Source organism: Rhinolophus sinicus, chromosome 17 (genome assembly GCF_057876585.1).
Source record: "Rhinolophus sinicus isolate RSI-liver-muscle chromosome 17, RSI-T2T, whole genome shotgun sequence".
Classification (NCBI taxonomy): domain Eukaryota; kingdom Metazoa; phylum Chordata; class Mammalia; order Chiroptera; family Rhinolophidae; genus Rhinolophus; species Rhinolophus sinicus.
In genome coordinates this window covers 41,758,253-41,778,883 of record NC_142517.1, presented here as the reverse complement: position 1 = coordinate 41,778,883, position 20,631 = coordinate 41,758,253, and the positions used below count along the sequence as shown (strand labels likewise).

Here is a 20,631-nt window from a genome sequence, read left to right as displayed (position 1 = left end):
TGTTTTGATTATTGTTGCCGTGTAGTACAAGCTAAAGTCAGGGAGTGTGATACCTCCAGCATTGTTCTTTTTTTTTCTTATGATTACTTTGGCTATATGGAGTCTTTTGTGGTTCCATAGAAATCTGATGATTTTTTGTTCTATTTGTTTAAAAAATGCCATTGGGAGTTTGATGGGGATTGCATTAAATCTGTATATTGCTTTGGGTAATACAGCCAATTTAACTATGATGATTCTTCCAATCCATGAGCGCGAAATGTCTTTCCATTTCTTTGTGTCTCCTTTACTTTCTTTTGAAAATGTCTTATAGTTTGCAGCATATAGGTCTTTCACACCCTTGGTTAAGTTTATTCCTAGGTATTTTATTCGTTTTGTTGCAATTGCAAAAATAATATTTTTGTTTATTTTTCTGAGATTTCATTGTTAGTATATAGGAATGCAACAGACTTTTGTATGTTCATTTTTTAGTTGGCAACTTTATTGTATTCATTTATTGTTTCTAGAAGCTTTTTGGTAGAGTCTTTAGGGTTTTCTATATATAGCATCATGTCTTCTGCAAAGAGTGATAATTTAACTTCTTCATTCCCAATTTAGATGCCTTGATATTGTCACACAGCACCCTAACTGTTTGTCCCTACCATCCTTTCCTTAAGGAAAGAGGGTTGCGGGGTTGTCCCTCTTAGGGGTTGAGTTTTATAGGTTTCCTCTCTTGGTCCCAGTATGCTGGGTCTGCGGTCAAAGACGAGTAAGATTCCTCAAGGGAGGAACGACTTAAACCAGACGGGACCCCAGGGACCCCCATGAGTTAATGTGAAACTAGGAGGGATGCCCCTCCTCCAATGCTTTCTGGAAGCTGCTGACTCATGCTTCTGATGTCCGGCACCCTATTGTGCTAAGGAACGTTAACTGAGCGAACTTATCTCGCTTCCCCCTTAACTCATGAGGTAATTGCTCTGAGAAACCTACTCCCCCAGGGGTTGTACACACGGCACCTTGATCATGTGGGGACAGCATGCACAGGTTGCTTTGGGACAATATGATTGGGTATTGGAAATATGCTAATTGTATCAGTGGTGTGAGAGTCTTGCAGACCCTGCCCAGAATCATGTGATGCCTATTGTAAAAAAACAATAAATACCCACGACGACCCGATTCGGGGCTCCAGTCCCTTGAGGCTGTGAGTCCCTTGGTCCTCTGTGGTTTCTTTGTATTTAGTGTCTTTTGTCTCTTTATTTTTATAATAGAATTTAGCCCTTGCCGCCTCTCTCGCTTTCCCCACTGCTTGTGTTGTGCAGGACGCAACACCTTTTATTCTTTATCTTGCCTGATTGCTCTGGCGAGGACTTCCAACACTATGTTGAAAAGCAGAGGTGATAGGGGATAGCCCTGTCGTGTTCCTGAACATAGAGCAAAGGGCTTCAGTTTTTTACCATTAATTATGAGATTAGCTGAGTGTTTGTCATATATGGCCTTTATTATGTTAAGGTATTTTCCTTCTACACTTATTTTATTAAGTGTTTTAATCATAAATATTGTATCTTGTCAAAAGTTTTTTCTGCATCAATTGATATAATCAAATGATTTTTGTCCTTTATTTTATGTGATGTATCACATTGATAGATTTGCGTATGTTGAACCATCCTTGTGACCCTGGGATGAACCCCACTTGATCATGATGAATAATCTTTTTAATGTATTGTTGCATTCGATTTGCTAGAATTTTGTTTAGGATTTTTGTTTCAGTATTCATCAGAGATATTGGTCTGTAGTTTTCTTTTTTTGTGTTATCCTTACCAGGTTTTGGTTTCAGGGTAATGTTGGCCTCATAAAAAGAGTTAGGGGGTATTATCTCTCCTTCAATTTTTTGGAAGAGTTTGAGTAGGCCATGTATTAGATCCTCTTTGAAGGTTTGGTAAAATTCACTAGTGAAGCCATCTGGTCCCAGACTTTTGCTTTCGGGAAGGTTTTGAATGACTGATTCAATTTCCTTATTCTTGATTGGTCTATTTAGATTTTCCAGTTCTTCATGATTCAGCCTAGTAAGGCTATATGTTTCTCAGAACTTGCCCATTTCTTCAAGGTTATTGAATTTGGTGGCATATTGTCCTTCATGGTATTCTTGGATGATCCTTTGTATTTCTGTGGCATCCGTGATAACTTCCCCTCTTTCATTTCTGATTTTGTTTATTAGTGTCTTTTTTCTTTTTATCTTAGTGAGTCTAGGCAAGGGTTTGTCAATTTTATTAATCTTTTCAAAGAATTTAATTTGTCACATTAATTTTTTTCTATTGTATTTTTTTCTTTATTTCATTTAGTTCTGCTCTGATTTTTATTATTTGTTTTCTTCTGCTGACCTTGGGTTTCATTTGTTCTTCTTTTTCTAGTTCTTTAAGGTGTAATGTGAGGTTATTTATTTGGGATTTTTCTTTTTTCTTCAGATAGGCCTGTAATGGTATAAATTTCCCTCTTAAAACTGCTTTCACTGCATCCCAAAAATTTTGGTAGCATGTATTTTCATTGTCATTTGATTCTATGTATCTTTTGATCTCTCCTCTAATGTCTTCTTTGACCTGGTCGTTCTTTAAAATTATGTTGTTTAATCTCGACATACTTGTAGGTTTTCCTGCTTTCTTTTTGTAGTTGATATTCACTTTCAAAGCCTTATGATCAGAGACTATCCTTGGTATGATTTCAGTGTTCTTAAATTTGCTGAGGCTAGTTTTATGTTCCAATATATGTTCTATCCTTGAGAATGTTCTATGTACACTAGAAAAAAAATGTGTAGTCTGATGTTTTAGGATGAAGTGCTCTATAAATGTTAATTATGTCCATTTCATCTCATGTGTCATTTAGGGCTGCTATTTCTTTATTTATTTTCTGTTTGGATGATCTATCCATAGCTGTCAATGATGTATTTAGGTCCCCTACTGTAATTGTATTTTGGTCAATTTATGCTTTTAGTTCTGTTAGTAGTTGCTTGGTATAGTTCGGTCCTCCCTGATTGGGGGCATAAATATTGATGACTGTTATGTCTTTTTGTTGTATAGTCGCCTGTATCCTTATGAAATGTCCATCTTTGTCTCTTGTTACCTTTTTTTATCCTGAGGTCTGTTTTATCTGATATCAGTATGGCTACACCTGATTTTCTCTGGATATCATTTGTTTGGAGTGTCAATTTCCATGCTTTCACTTTGAGTCTATGTTTGTCCTTGTAGCTGAGATGTATCTCTAGGAGGCAGCATAGGGTTGGGGTTAGTTTTTTGATCCAATCTGCTACTCTGTGCCTTTTTATTGGTGAGTTCAGTCCATTTACATTTAGGGTGATTATTGATATGTGAGGATTTCCTGTCATTCTATCTTTAGTTTTCTGGTAAAACTGTGTCCCCATTGTTTTTTTGCCTTTTTGTTGCTGTCTATTATTTCTGTGTGGTGGTATTCTATGATTTTCTCCTCTGTTTGTTCTTTTATTACATTATATATTTCAGTTCTGGATTTTTTTTTTTTTTTTGAGTGGTTATCATTAAGTTTATGTAAAAGTAAGTTTGATATTTAGAGTATTCCATTTTCTTCTGCATGCTTCCTTTCTCCATTCCCGTATTCAGTTCAGGTCTTACTCTCCCTCCCTCCTTGTATGTTTTGGTTGCTACAGTTTATTCCTATTGATGCTGGTCAAATAGCATCCTTTAGTATTTCTTGCAGTGCAGATCATGTGTTAAAAAATTCCCTCAGTTTCTGTATGTCTGGAAAGATCTTTATTCCTCCTTCATATCTCAAGGATGTCTTTGCTGGATATATTATTCTTGGCTCATAATTTCTCTCTTTCAATTGTTTGAATATTTGATTCCATTGCCTCCTGGTTTGTAGAGTTTCTGCTGAAAAATCTGATGATATTCTAATGAGCTTTCCATTGTAAGTTACTGTCTTCTTTTCCCTGGCTGACTTGAGGATTCTTCCTTTGTTGTTGATTTTTGACAGATTCAATACAGGGTGCCTTGGAGAAGGCCTGTTGGGGTTGAGGTAATTAGGTGTTCTATTTACTTCTTGGATTTGAGGATCCAGTTCTTTCCACAAGTTTGGGAAGTTCTCATCGACTATTTGTTTGAATATACTCTATTCCCTTCTCTCTTTCTTCTCTTTCTGGTATGTCCATTATTCTTATATTGCTTTTTCTGATGGAGTCAGAAAGTTCTTGTAGAGTTCTTTCATTTCTTTTAAGTCTCAAGTCTCTTTCTTCTTCCATTCATGTCATTTCCAGATTTCTATTTTCAATGTCACTGATTCTTTCCTCCATCTGGTCAACTCTACTACCTAAGCTGACTATCTCATTCTACATTTCTTTTATTTAGTTCTTAATCTGCAGATATTCTATTTGGTTCTTTTTTAAAATTTCAATCTCTTTGGTAAAATGTTCATGTTGTTCTTTGACTGTGTTTCTGAGTTCATGAAACTGCCTTTCTGTGTTTTCTTGTATCTCGTTGAGTTTTTTCAGAACTGCAATCTTGAATTCTCTGTCATTTAAATCACATATTTCCATATCTTTAAGTTTATTTTCCGAAGACTTTTCATTTTCTTTCTGAGCTGTCTTGTTGCCTTGGTAATTCATGGCAATTAATGATTTATTATTTCTCTTCCTAGACATCTACAGGAGCAGGTTCCACAATAGTTTGATAGAAACAGGTCTTTGTTTTGTTTACCAGTAGGCTTTGGTAGAATATTTTATCTTCTCTCCGATTGCAGCCTTTTAGTCTCTCTCAAACTGTAGTGTTATGTGTTCTCTGCACTATTCCAGCTTCTCACACAGTGGTGGGATTCCCTGGAAGGCGGGTTTCTCCTCTGTGAACAGTTCACCTGGGTCATCGGGTGCCGCCTCCGTGTGGGGGTGCAGAGAGCTTCTGAAGCTCCAAAGCTTTTCCTGCACCAGATTCAGAGCCTGTGTGTTTCAGCAGCTCTGTTTACTCCTGCAGAGATTGCCCAGATAGGTAGGGACAGGGGTAGGGTGGGTTGTGAGAGGTGGCCCAGAGCAATGGCAGCAACCACCAGCACAGCCAGTATTGCTTCCACAGCTCCCTCCCTTTTGCCGGAACTAGTTAGGCTGCGAGTCCATGCCTGTGGACCACAGTTCTCAGAACTGCAAATATTCTGTTCTTTTGATCTGACACTGCTACTGTTCTGCTTCTAGCACTGGGCAGGTGGGGGCAGGACGAGCTCTGGGAGGGTAAGGAGGGGGAGGCTAGTCTGTGTGCCTAAGGCTTCAGTTCTCTGCTTGGCAGTGATGGTTTAAACCACCATTTTCAGCCTTCCTTCCTCAGTCTTTGCTCCGATGTCTCTGCCGTGAACGTTGGGTTCAGCCATGTTATATGCTGTCCCCTCAGCCATGTGGGCCATAAGTGGAGCCCTAGCAGTCCGAGTTCTTCCCTCTCCCACAGCTGTGGCTACTCCAGGATGCAGCGAGCTCGGAGCACTGAGCTAGGTCTGTGTTCTGTGTCTGCACGGCTCTGTCTCCATACTTCTCCATTCCCTCATCCCCCACTCATGCAATTTGCCCACCTTTAGGTGATTTCAGTAGTGTGCCTCTTAGTCTTGCCTGTGTGTTGCACAGGAAGTCCTTTGTGGAGTTATAGTTGTTCAATTTGTTGTAAATTGCAGGGGAAAGTTCAAGAGGCTCACCTCATGCTGCCATTTTTATGATGTCCACTTTTAGAATTATTTAAACTAGGTGATTTACATTTTTGTATGTGTATGGTGATGAATATTTCATTCATTTTCCTGGGAAATCAATGGGACTTTAACGTGACTGTGCTTTCACTTTGCTAAATTATCGTCCCTTACTTTTGTTAGTTTCCTCCTTCAGTTTTTCTGTTCTCTCTTACAAACTCTTGCTTGATGTTTTCAATCAGCTTTATTGAATTAAATTTTAATATAAATTGACGAATTTAAACTATACATTTGATTAAGGTTTGGCAAATTTACACAGTTGTGCAACCACCACCACATTCAAGATAGGGAACATGTCCATTACCTCAAAGTTGCCTCTTTGCCCTTTTGCAATAATTCCCTACCCCTTACGTCCAGCCCTTAGCACACTCTGTTCCAGTTCAGTCACTATAGATTTTCTTTTCTAGAATTTCATGTTAATGCAATTTTACATGATATAATTGTGAAGAACTTTCTAAGCAGTAATACAATGGTAGAAGCTGCTAAATTTTCTTGCCATGCACCCTAATTCAGCTGGTAAGGAGACAATGCCTTAATTGGATTTTAAAAGTTTATTACACACAGCACTGTAGGCTGTATAAGCTTCATGTCCTCATCCATTCACTTGCTCCCTCAAATTCCATGAGGTGGCGTGAAGGAGGATTGAAGAGGGTGCTGCTCACCAGTGAATGTTAACAATTGAGAAACTCTGCGTTTAGGATACCTCCGATTTCTTAAATAGGCTGTGAGCAAATGTACCAAAACTTTGCCCCAAGGGAGAGACAATATCATTTTTATACAGGTTAGGAAACAAATCTCTTCTCTGACCTGGACAAAGATACTGTGTCTTGCTTCTAAGGACTTTGAATAGCAAATATCGTTAAAAAGAGACTTCTCAACAAAATATATCACAAAATGTGTAGAAATGCCATAGGGAATCGTCTCCCAACACTATACTTTTGACGTCAGTTTATTTCACTTAGCATAATGCTCATGGGAGTCATCCGTGTTAATGTACATATCAATTTTCACCTTTTTATCCCTGGGCAGTGATCCAGTGTATGGATCTAACACAATGACTTGGAACATTTTAACAATTCACAAATATTTGGGTGGTCTCTAGTTTATAAAGGTCAAACAATTGTGGAAAGTTCTGTTGTTGTTTCTGCTTCTTGTAGGGAAGCAGAGCGAGTGCAGGCTCCCAGACTTCTGATCAACCCTTTTTGCTAGCCCTGTGAGTAGTGGTTCCAATAGCAGCAGCAGCCAAGTTTCTGAGCATGTCAGTAGATTCTTGGCTCCTGGATTATCACATATTTCCTCTTTCATGCTTCTCCAGCCCTCAGGTCCATAGCAGCTTCCTGCAGTTACTAACCTCTGGGAAACGTTACCTTGTTGTTGTTTTTTTTTTGTTGTTGTTTTTTTTTCCTTTCTTACATTAGCCTTTTCAACACTTCTATAATCATGTTCTTGCTTTAAAATCCCCTTTGCTTGAAATACTGATGCCAAGTGCAATGCTGGGATGAGAAGATGTAAGCAATGAGTCGGATGGTCGCAGTGGCGATGGAGAGACAAGCAGGTTTGCGCTATATTCTGCGCAAAGCCAAAACAAACTGCGGCTAGATTGGATGTAGGGACTGAGGGAAATACAAAAATCAAAGGTGATTCCTAATTTTGGTTAAAGTATTCGGTGTATATCCAGAGATAGGGAAAAAAATCAAAAGGAGCAAATTGGGCAAGAAATATAACTGCTGACATTGTATCTGTGAGCATTTAGATGTCAAAGAAGGCCTTGTAATAGTATACATATTCGTGGATAATATATACTTTTGTATATTGTTTTAATTTTACTTCATGGGTAGAGTAACACATATAGTATTATTCTGCAGATTGTTTTTCTAAACTTTTGTGTGTGTGTGTGTGTGTGTGTGTGTGTGTGTGTGTGTGTAGCTGATGCAATGGTAAGCACCCAGTAACTACTAGTTATCTTACAGCAAGACAACTGCAGAAAACAAAACAAAACAAAACAAAAAAACAAAACACTCTTCTTTAGTTTTAATGAGGCTTAAGGGAGGCCCAGTTGAATCAAAGTGTTATCTCACATTCAGCTGTGGAGTCCTAGAAGGTAAAACTGTGATAATCATCTTTGTATCTCTAGCACTTAATACAGTACCTGGCCTAGAATAAGCTCTTAGTAAATGTTTGCTGAATGAATAAATGAGTAAAATCCACTACATCAGGCAAATAGACATGCCTTTCTGTGTGACACACAAATGACAGCATTTTTTTAGAGCAAATTTGAGAAACAAAACTCCTTAGCACTGGAGTTGATATAGATGCTGTTACTTGATGTGGAACTTGGCACAAAAGGCAGATCTAAATGCCCCAATGTGAGAACTGCATGTTTGAGAAAAGAATGGAAGGCAAAGAAGAAAAAGATGATAAAGCCTTATAGAACGTTTCCTGAACAAGGCTCATTCTTGTTTGAGTGAAAAACACATTACATAAAGATAATTCATTAATGATACATAGTAATAACTAATTCATTTTGCATATTTAAAATAATATATATCTTAGGACAAAACACAGTATGGCAATGATTTTCACCTGTATTTAATGTTTTTTAAATGGGTGTTTTAAACATTACCATTTCACTGTACATACTCATTGCATTTAGAATTAGAACATATTTCTTAAAACATGCCTTCATTTCATAGTACTATGTTTGTAATTATGTGCAAATATTTAAGCAAGTGAAATATAAAATATTCACTCATATTCTTAATGCATGTGGTATCCCAGTAAAAATTTTGTCACTCCAAATCACAACATACTTTCCTAAATAAGCTGCATATTGAGTCATTTGAGTAATACATAAAAAGTTGTAAAATAAATTGAGATCACACTTAGCCTAAACATAGAACACACTAAATTCCTGATAGGTATCCATACATTATAGAAATTAGACATTCAACTCTATAATTTAAAAACTACAGACACATGCTTTTAAATCAATGTCATTAAAAATTAATCACAACAGAGACAATAACCATGAAAATATTTTTACAATAAAGATTTCCAAATCACAGATGATAATCAAATTATTTTGAACAATATTCGACACTATAACAATTCAGTGTGATTTAGTCATTGGGACACCCCATGAGAGATATTTGGTTTTAATCAAAGCAAATTTAATTGGTGAGATTGCCCTCCAAATTTTATCCCAAGTTAATTTATATATCTCCTGATCATCATCATAATTTATTTTATGGCTGTCTTTTTAATTTTTATACAACTGAGAAATTTTATTTATTATATAATTTTATATGACTAAATATTGCTACACTGCAGACATGATTTTAAAAATGCATGGTATATATTAACATCCCAAACATATACATGAAACTATTATTAAAATTATGTGTTGATTTTTGTAGATGTCTATAAAAACAAATAAGCCCTTCAAAATGACCTAGAAAACTATTTTTCTTTTTGGAATACAATTCTATTCATATTCTCCAAGTAGCAAGTGAGAATGCATGGGATGTATCTGCCATTAAACCTTTATGTGTGAAATATAAATACGAAATCACCTAACAGAGTCCTATTTCAGCTTCTGAATGGAATAATTTGTAACATCTTTGAAGTCCAATCATGTGGGCTACACTTAGCCACCTGGACATTTTCTTTCCTGCAGACAATTTGCAATGGTGTAGGAAAATATTTTGTTTGTTTATTTCTTGTTAAATAGATATGACAAAATTATCTTTATAGAGTGATAGCATTTTTTATTTTTTTTTTTTACTTTCAGAGTAAGGTAGTCCATTTGCAGCAGCTTGATATAAAGGTAAACAAATAATAATTATTAATATTAATGAAACACTATAGCACATACTGAAAGCATGATTCAACAATGACTAAGAATTTCAAAAGAGAAAACACTCCAAGTAGTGTCCATCTGCATTGTAACATATTGAATAAAGATTCTTGGAAGAAGTTGGAGAGTTATACTTACTGAGCAGTCTAGACAATTAAGTAATTACACAGTTTGATTGAAAAATATATGTGGTTCATTAAAATAGAGACTCTAGCTCTACTTTTCTAGCTCAGCTTCTATTCACATGCCAAATTTATACTTTAATTAGAACAAAAGACCGACATTAACTTCAATGCAACCTAATAATTCATAATAATGATTGTATATTAATCTCTTGAGCTTGCTGGAATATAGCACATGACATATGGCATAGTATAGGCACCTGTGTGGTCCTTTGAGGACTGAGGTGGTACATACTCATTAGCCCTTGGAAAATAAAATCTGTCTCCCTCTGAGAAAAGCTACTTCAGTGTTTATTGGCTTAAGACATCAAAGGAATTAGACAGAATACTGTTTGGCTCTGTCTACACTCATTAAAGCTTTGTCTAGATGTAGGCACTGTATCAACTGCTCCTGAGTTAATTCTTGACAGAATCCTGCTGAAGAGATTAGAGTAACCATGCATTTCTTTGGCTTCAATGATTGAATTTTGGCAAAAAACATAAAAATTACGATTTTGGTTAAAGAAAATGATATAACTATATACTTCAAACAGACAATAATCTAACCAGATACATTATTAAAATTTGAAGCAGCTTCTTTTTCTTGAATGCTATCTAAAAGTGCCTCAATTGAATCATTTGCTTTGTAAATTCAGATACAATCTGAATATGAGATTATAAGTGTCATTAAGAAGTAGGTCGCCTCACAACGAGCAAGATCTCTAGATTCTTGGCAGTCCCAAGTATGCTAAAGGTACCTCAGTGCACATCTTCGAAGGATAATGTAGGGTATTATGGAAATAAGACATTGTCTGATTTACAGATAAATGAATATTGAGACAAATAGATCTTAAAATTATTTTATCAGGGAAAAAAATAAAAGTAAATTTAAAAAGCTCAAGCTCATCGCTAAAGTACATCTAGTAAGAAAAAAAACAGAAAATTGAGTGGCCATGGTGATGACCAAAAGAGGTTAGATTTTAAAAAAATTATTTGCAACTGTTCTTTTAAATTCATGTCACTTGAAACTTTGAATTGCATAAAACAAACCGACTTAACTGAAAAATATTTGCACTTTAAATAGAGTGCTTAGAACTCTGTGAAGTTTTTAAAAAAATCTTTCAGCATAGCAGATTCTAATGAGGCTCTTTGAAGCTAGCAATTTAAACTCAAGGAAGAAATATAGATTCACTATTGCAGCTAGGCAGAATATTTCTCTCCAATATCACATTGCTTGTTTTTATCCACTGAGTGGCCTCTGTGTTCCTATGATGGAACTATTCTGTTGTTGATATATTTACTGGAATATGCGGACCCCTTTCCCTTCTGATAAACACATGGATTGGCAGTTTAAAATAATTCCTTCCTATTAAGAGACATAGATGGATCTTGAAAACATCATGCTAAACAAAATAAGTCAGAAAGAAAAAGTCGAGGACCATATGATTTCACTCACATGTGGGATGTAGAACTGAAAGCAACAAACAAACAAGACCACCAAAAACTCATAGACACAGACAACAGCTTAGTGGTTACCAGAGGCTCAGGAGGGAGGGAGGATGGTAGAAGAGCAAAAAGGGGGTCAAATATATGGTAATGGAAGGAGAACTGATAATGGGTGATGGACACACAATGCAATATACAAATGATGTATCATAGAATTGTACACTTGAAACCTATATAATTTTACTAACCAGTGTCACCCCATTAAATTTAATAAAAAAGAGAATGTGTGACTAAAACACATTTAAATAGCCTAGTAAATCAAATAGATGACAATATTCTACTCTCAGAGAAAACTTAATTTTTGTAGCAATTATACATTACACATACCACATGATGTCTCATGAGAACATTTTTGGCTATGTCTACCAATTTATTTATTATAGTTTTTCATTTGAGGCAAAGATGCTGATTCATCATTAGGCAGATGATAAATCACCATTTATTTTTGTACCATTTATCTTTCCAGTGGGGAAACCTACTGTATGCTCTCTGTATATATCTATTTAATTTAAAATGTGAATTAGCTATTCAGAGTTTTTGAGGCTGATATAAAACTGTGGTTGTCAATCCCAGCACATGCTTTTTTTTCAGTGAAATTACACAGGCATTTTGAGGAGGAAATTGTGTGACATGTAGCTTCTATTCTCTTTTTACTATTTTACATCTAGTTGCCATGATATTCTACAAAGGTGCATTTATTTTTAGTGCTCTTATAGATATCTTCCAATTTATGTACATATGTACACCATTGTTGGGGTAGGTCGGCTACCATCATAAGGAATGGTGCAATTTCTTTCTTCAAACTCCTTCATTAACCAGTGAAGTGGCAGACTACACTGTCCGATCAGTTATGCAGAAATATGTTAAATTGTCAACTCTATCAGTTTCTATAATTAAACAATTCTGATGTTTTCTGCAGCTCTCGTTGTGAAGTACATGGGACTTGATACCAGAGGGCCCGGCAGAGAAATATACTTCAGCCATTTTTATTAGCTGTGGAACTTTGGGTAAGTCACTTAACCAAGTTTCCTAATTTTTTAAAAATAGATTGTTGTGCTGTTTCAATCAGTAAAAACAAATATGTGCAAAAGTCTTGAACAATGCCTGACATGTTGTAGGCACAGATATTAGCTGTACCTGCATCCCCTTTTTTTTGAGAAATACAATGGTTATTCTCTTTCTCTCTCTTTTTAATGGTACTATTAATAGCAAAGCTTTATGTATCTCTTGTTACTGTGACTCTTCAATTTTTTTAAAATCTATATTGTCAACTGATGCTTTCTCAGGACCTAGGATTAATGTATGTTAGAAATTCTTAAATTTCAGTGTTCATAATGATCATCTGGGAAATCTTTCTGCAGATGAAGATTCTTAGGCCTTACTCCCCAAATCCACATTTGAGAAACATTGATTTAGATTGCTGATTTAATACTGCATTAAAATATGCTCTCATAAAAGCATTTAACTCAATGCTTTCCTTCCTGACTTCTGGTGTCATGTAGAAACTCTGCCCACTTCCCCCTGCCCCCAAGCACGCAGTTCTTTGCCTGGATTTCCTGGCACAGTTTTTATTGGTCAGGTACAGTCAGAGAATGAGCTAGTCCTTAATTAAAACAGTGATTCCAGCCCATACAGCATCTGATAGAATGGACGGTTGCATAAGATGCACTGGAAAAGATTATTTATAACCGTAGCATCTCAGGGAGAGAGCTGGATTTACTGCATGAGAAAGCAGTGAAGCTTAAATTCCAGTAGTGCTTTTGCTACTATGGTACTTAGATATGTGACAATAGCCAAGTTTCTTAATCACTTTGGCTTCAGTTCCTGCATCTGATGGGCTGATGATGTTTTCCCTGGTAGAAGGTAAGACCGGAATGTCTCTTGGGTTTCCTTTTGACTCCAGAATCTATGCTTTTTCACAAAGGACAGTATCCCATGTGTAACCTTCCTGAACCCAAGTTCCAGTGGTATGAATTTGCCACATTTTCTTGGCAGAGTAACCATTTATGAATTATGTCATGATATAATTCTACGTACCGTAGGAAGGATTATGAGAATTATCAGACACTCAGATAGCTCATCAACAATTGAAATCTACTACTAATTCACCAAAAAACACTTGTTATTAACTTGCATAGTATTTTATTTACTTGGATCTATTGGGTGGAAATTAATTATATAAATTTGGAGGAACCCTGAGGTATGAGACCATAGCAGTAATATTCCTAGTTAAGAGGTTTGTTGCAGTCAAAGATGTAGCACTGCATCTATAGAACTGGTGGACATTCGTTGCTTCACATAATCTCTTCAACAGACTAATAAAAACATGTTAATCCACAGTTAACTTCAGTTTTCAAATATCAAATACCATATAATTTAGAAGTGAAGAATACATAATACTGTGATTTTTAATTTGTGCATGTGGTAACTAGGTAACTAGGTAACTACGTACACAATCATTAAACAAAAATGTACAAACAAAAATATTTTGTGTTTTCAAAGCTCTTATAGACAAAGGGAGTGAATTTACCTAGGATTTTGTTCTAAACTGTCAAACTGATAATTATTTATCTTTGCTTTAACTTCAAGTCCAAGTGAAAAACTGGAATTAACACATTAAAGCTTCATTAAATATTTAAGATCCTTTGGTAAAAGGTAGTCTATTCTTTGGCCAATACATGTCTGTATGTGTACTCCCACCTCTTTTCTGTTGTTGGTTTTTATGGAGCAAGAAGGGGCACTAAAGCTGAGGTATGCAGGAGCCTCGTCCTCTTAGCTCTTTTCTGCAGGCACTCCTCAACATGGCAAATGCTTTCAAACAAACAACTATATTGAAATAAAAAAAAAAGAAGAAGAGGAAGAAGAAAAAGAATAAAGAAGAAAAAGTAAGGTAGTTTCATTTCCCATGAAAAATATGTGCACACAAGCAATTCAGATGAAAATGGATTTCTGCTTGAATTATCTAGCTAATTTCCTCAATTCTCTTCTTTGCTTTGAGCATATAAACATTACTTATGGTAAACACATCTGACCCTTATAAATCGATTAGTCAATACTGATTCATTTCTTCCCCTCAACTTTAGGTTTCCTTTAAACCAAGATTAGGCTTATACTCATCCATGATGAAAAGCAAAGACTAAGATATACAAGAAACTGTCAGTACGTTGCTCTGGAGGTGTACAACAGGAAAACATGTTTGAACGTTGTATTAAGTAGAGGGGGAGAAAAAAATCACGTGAAATAGTCTGAAGATATATTTCCTAAGGGGATTTGCTTTATCCAATATTAGAAGAAAAAATACCAAATCAATTTCTAAGGGCAAGCTAAAAGTTTAAACTGTCACCTAACAGAATTCTAGGGTTTCCGGGAATAATAAATGCCAGAGCCATTCAAGGACGATGTCAGTGTGAAAAGTTTCATTTTCCTCATGAGAAAAGAATTGAAGTGTGGGAAAGACATGTTCTTATATTAACACTATCTTATCTGCATAAAATTTGGAACCTGAATATCATGTACGTTTTCATCTTAGTCACAATTAAGGATAAAGAAGGAAAAAATATCAAAAGTTTCCCCATAGAATTAAGAAGCTTTTTTTCATTGACTAAAACAACTATTTCTTTCATAAGCCTTTTTGTCAGTGGCAGAAGTGGCAATTTAATGCTTTTTAAGACATTTGGGATTTTCAAAGAAAAATCTTTGCTACTTTCCTGCGGAAATTATATGCCTTACAGAAAAGAGTTTCTGTGAAAAGTGCCTCACAGAAAAGAGTTTCCGAAAAGATACAAGAAGGAAAAGCAATGTGAGATGCTTTAATTTTAGGGTAGCTCTGTTTCAGTGCTTCCAAAAGAAACAACACAAGAAGAAATAAGAAATATTTTCTCCCTCATTGAACATATATCACTTCAGAAACTTTTACAAAATCAACTGAGGCAAATTAGAGGTTTCAAAGCAAGTCACCTTTTAAGCTGTTAGGAAAAAAAAAAAAAAAATTGCATTTAAATTGCTCTATACAGCTACCTTGAGATTTTCCCCTGGAATGTTTATGGCTCTTTTTTCATTAATACTTAAAAAAAAATATGATTTCATAACCAGTGTATTACTACATCTAGTTGTGTTACGAACAGGCACTTCATTTCATAAAATAGAAACATTCAAAGTGGTTTTGGTCAACCAATCATTCAGTCAGAATACTTGAATTCTTCATATTGAATACTTAATAGTGAAGTTAATCTGAAACCATATCAACTCTCCATTTCTATTACAGAAACTCGGTCATTAATAGCTCTAACATAGGGAACAACTTCTGTTCCTACTTATTTTATCCATAGGAGCAAAAATTGTCCAAAACTTCTTGAAACTTTTCCCCCCAAATATTTTATATATATAAAAATACAGCAGATTTATTTTTAATAGATAAATCATAAGCATTATTTCAATAACTTGCTTTTGCATATTCAGAAATGCAGATATAAGAAAATATTAAATGTGCAAAATGCTCTGTTTATATGTCCGTTAAAAAATACAATGTGATATAATAGCTTTAGATTGGTATAAAAAGCCATTTGGGGGAAAACGTCTTCAATGTCTGAAAATCTGGTCAGATTAGAGCTTTTGCTTGAGGAATTGTAAACAAACTTTTTAAAATGCCGAGAGTTTTCTCAGTTCTTTCCAAGCAAGACACTCTCGAACACATCAAGTCCTGCTTTGAAGTAAACCTGAGCTGAATTAATGCTGTGCAACACCTCTGACATGGCTTCTTGAAGGGTCTCATTTGATGCAAGTGACTTGCAGTGCTCCCAAGCCTCCAGGAGTATTGAAAACTGGCTTGTCTTCTCATCCAGATGGTATAGGATGTTTCTAAAAAGAAATATGAAATGTGTAAATGGTTGATGCACAATGCCATTTTCATATTGAACATTGTCATGAATATTTCCAGTGATGTTTGCAATAGAAGTTATAAAATTATATCATTTTTAGTTATAAAATTATATCATTTCTCAACCTCTAATGAATTAATGAATAAAGACATTGATGATCAAAAGTTTCCCATAGTGATGAGAAAGATAAGCAGACATTATGTGCATCCTAACTACTTTAGCAAAAAATAGGTTTGTTAAAAAAAAAAAAAAAAATTAAATCTGAATCTAATGAAGCTTCTAAATCTAATTGCTAATAAATACAAGAGACAGAGAAATATGTAAATGATACCAGGGTGTATCATCCACAAAATACAGACTGTGGGAAATGCTATAGGACACCTGATCCAGTTTATTCAACAAATATGCATATATTACAATAAACACAAACAAACAGACAAACAAACAAACAAAAAAACAGGTGAAGGAGGAACATCTACACCAGGATTGCTTATCCTTATGCTATTGACATTTGGGGTTGGATAATTCTTTGTTGTGGCAGCTGTCCTGTGCATTGTAGGATATTTTAGCAGTATCTCTGGCCTCTACCCACTAGATACCAGTAGCACCACTCCTTTAATTGACTCAGTCACTTTGGGCTTCTATAACAGAATACCGTACACTGGGTGGCTTAAACAACAAATATTTATTTTTCACAGCTCAAAATGTTAGAAACTTGAGATCAGGGTACCACCACAATCCTGATCACCAGGGTTCTTGGTGAGAGGATTCTTCCTCATCATTGTCTCCTATGGCATTTCTTGGTGGAGAGAGAGAGAGAGAGAGAGAGAGAGAGATCCTGTCTTTTCTCTATTTCTAAGGGTATTACCCATCATGAGGGTCCCTTACACATTACCTAATCTAACCTAATTACCTTCCAAAGGCCCCAACTCCAAATACCATCACATTGGGGTTACGGTTTTATCATATGTACTTTGGGAGAATACAAACATTTAGGTGCATCACAGTTATAAAAACCATACACGTCTCCAGACTGCTAAAATTGTCCGTTACAGGGCAAAATTGCCCTCAATTAAGAACTATGGCTGTAGACTAAATGAAACATAACAACCAATCACAAAATATAGGTTCTACTAGGCCTTCAAACAAACTCTAAAAAATGAGAAATTGTGTAAAATTGAATACTAATTGAAGATCTGTTAATATTATAAATTGTGTTTTAGGTGTGATAATCGTATCAGTATATTTTCAAAAAGTGTCTTTACTTTCTAGAAATACATACAGTAATATTTGTAAATGAAAGGTTATCGTCAGGGATTTGCTTCAAAATATTTGGGAGGAAAAGGAGAGTGGAGCAATGGACAGAATAGTGGAACAAGATTAATCATTAGCTAATAATTATTAAAATTGAATAATGGGACTCATTATACTATTCTCTATTTTTTGTATATATTTGATATTTAGAATATAATCTTCTCATAAGTGTGGCGTGTATAATAAGATGATGTCCTGAAATTTATCCAAATTTCTAAGAAAGAGGAATTTGGCTTTGGACAAGTCTAATGAGGTTACTTTTATTCACTGATAGATAGAAAGAGGTGCATTTTCACAGAAACATATGGATTATTTCATTATTTGACTTATTCCCAACCCAAATTAGCTGAAATAGCTGAGATTCCATCACCTACTAAAAGAGGCAGATATGTACATAATTAAAATACAGTCATCTAATTGTCATATTAGAAATGTAAGTTCTCATGATAACAAATAAGGATTTGCTACTGGGAAAGTTCAGAAAAAAGTTCATAATGGAGAATATTTGAATTTCATCTTGAAAGATGATGAGAATTAAAATTTATACATGTTGGGGTGGCCGGTTAGCTCACTTGGTTAGAGTGTGGTGCTTATAACACCAAGGTTGCCAGTTCCATCCCTGCGTGGGCCACTGTGATCTGTGCCCTCCTTAAAACAAACAAACAAACAAACAAACAAACAAACAAACAAAAAAGTTACAAATGTTTGGGAAAGGAAAGAAGGTAGAAAGTAGTGACAGCATCCCATGTAGGAAGAATAGTATACGTGAAGGTCTGGATTTATGAAACAACTTGGTGTTCTCAGTGGATCAGTGTCAGTGTGTCTTCATGACCAGAGTGCAAGGCAAGAGTGGTCAGCTATAGAAAACCCGGGAGAGCAATCCATGCCGTATCACACAGGGCCTTCCATACAAAGCTAGGGAGATCACACTTTTTCTTATGGACAATCTGAAACCAGAGAAAGGTTTTAAACAAAAGAGAAAGAGTATAGATTTTATTTTGGAGTAATTGATTGGTTATAATATACAGCATGGAGAATGACTTAGTCCAGATGAAAGGTCACAAAGATGTGAGTTACACAGTGACAGTTAAGTTTGAGAAGATGGAGTAAGGGCCACAATATAAGATTTCATTTGTTTATACTTTTCCCCAGCATTAACCTCAGTTTTATATGGAGTTCTAGATCATCGTTTTCTATCTCATCAAGGCTCCTCTACCTCAGGATCTCCACTGAAACTTACCTAATGACACATGCCAGAACCCTGTAAGTCATCTCTTTTCCTTACATACCCAGCTGATTTCTGATGAAATTCACTTCATCTTTTCAGTGTCTTTTCTTCTGTGTTGTGTGACCTTAATCCCTATAACTTCAAGGATATGCTATGATATTCTTGTATAATATAAGGCAGGGTTGAGAAATAGGTTACTTTTCTTATCAGGTCTAATTCAGTTTTCTGAACAGAGGAGGACTTCAATCATGGTGATTTAATGTACTTAAATGTCTGTGAGGCTTAGTTCAGTGATGGGAACTTAGTAGACACTTGATTATTCCAGTGTAGTTACATAATTTCAGGTTATTTTGCATTATAAGCAATAGCTAATTTAAGAACAACAGACATGTCTTAAAACAAATCAGTTGACGAGTACATGGTGGGTGTCAGTGGGGTAGAAGATCCTTAAAGTCAGAGGTGATTTGAATGATTTTTTTCTCCCCCAAAACAGTTTATTTTAAAAGGGAACTATCTCCAATATTCCAATATCATAGATTTTTGTGCCTATGAGTAAACTTGGCATTGCATGAATTAAATAGAGCACTGCAAGAAAGATAATCTCTAGATTGCAAATATTCTTGAATTCAACTATATACTTTATATTAAGAAACATATATGCCCTGGGTATGGGAGGGGGAAAAAATCCTCCAAATGAAGTGGTGCGTGGGTCATAAGCAATGTTCTGGCCAAGGGCTGTATTCTGAGAAAAAATTCAATCTACTTCCAGAAGTAGAACACTCTTTAAAATAGAGACTTCCCTTCCGCTATTCCCACATTATTCATAAAATTAAAGAGATCTTCAGAAGCGACTCAAGCATGCTAACATAATCAAATAAGCAATTCTATATCTATGTACATATACATATGTATATATGTATTTTATGGGTAAAAGTTGCTTTGATTATATCAAAGTGACTTAAAATGGTACGAATTAGCAAAATAAGTAATGGAATTTTCTCTAAATGTTAGTTTTATATCATTAAAAGGGAAAATACGAAAGAAACCAAATAATACAGGGAGAGCTTGATACAACCATAGAATTTTCCCAAATGGAGATGAAGCTGCCTCAAATAGTTGCATGTATCCTCTCCTGCATGAACATACCTACACCAAAAGTTACTTTTGCCATGTTAACATCATCTTTCTCAATTGTCTTAAAAAAATAATAATAAGGGAGTGGGTTTTTAGTGTCAGGATACAGATCAAATATGTTTAAACTCATAGTGAATCATTTAAAGAAATATATGTAATAATGGGAAAAATGGTTTAGTAATTAAAGTACTTCGCAGATAAAAAATGTTTAAAATATAAATTTCATTATTCAATCTTTAAAAAAAACTTTTAGACAAATGATTTACCAATAAGAATAACTAAATTAGTACAGTAACTATATTAAATCATCTTTAATGATATTTATAACTTTGAATTCTCTCCCTCCACTTGCTCTGTTTCACATCTAGCTATAAGTCATTTCATGGCACATATATTTCCAGAATTTAAGAGTGCAATACACATTTTCAAAAGCTATACCACATACTTCCATTCCCTGAGGGAATATTGCTCAGCATGCTGACAAACAAAAATATAATCTTTGTTATCCAGAATTTCCCCTTAAATGAATTGTAATAGTGCAATTAATATATTATGGGGTGCATGTTTAATGATTTTCAGGCTGTTATAGTGACTTTTCTACACTTTCAAAACCCACTGGCATGAAATACATTCCCATCTAACATTCTATGATTATTAAATGTTAAATGTTATTAATATTATTAATATTCTATTTAATGATCAGATTATATTAATAAAACATGCTCATAAAGGTTACAGGATTAATCCTTCAATGATAATTCATTTAAGCATGAGCCCAGTCTCTACTATATGCATGTACAATTTCAACCATAACTACTATAAAATATCTAGAAGAGAGAT

At 35.0% G+C, this 20,631-nt stretch overlaps 1 protein-coding gene and 1 long non-coding RNA gene across 4 annotated transcripts in view; one reads left to right on the top strand and one right to left on the bottom strand.

Annotated features, from left to right (window-relative positions):
* LOC141572251 (uncharacterized) overlaps positions 1-12,218 on the top strand; it is a 389,629-nt gene extending 377,411 nt beyond the window's left edge. Inside the window, exon 5 of the long non-coding RNA XR_012497564.2 lies at positions 12,158-12,218. This is a non-coding gene — a long non-coding RNA (uncharacterized LOC141572251). The remainder of the gene's footprint in view (positions 1-12,157) is intronic.
* Positions 8,289-20,631, bottom strand: part of NAALADL2 (N-acetylated alpha-linked acidic dipeptidase like 2) — a 1,226,521-nt gene continuing 1,214,178 nt past the window's right edge. For all 3 annotated transcript variants that reach the window (XM_074328105.2, XM_074328114.2, XM_074328092.2), the window contains one exon: positions 8,289-16,095. In XM_074328105.2, coding sequence (XP_074184206.2) covers positions 15,897-16,095 — 199 coding nt within the window. In that variant the 3' untranslated portion in view covers positions 8,289-15,896. The remainder of the gene's footprint in view (positions 16,096-20,631) is intronic.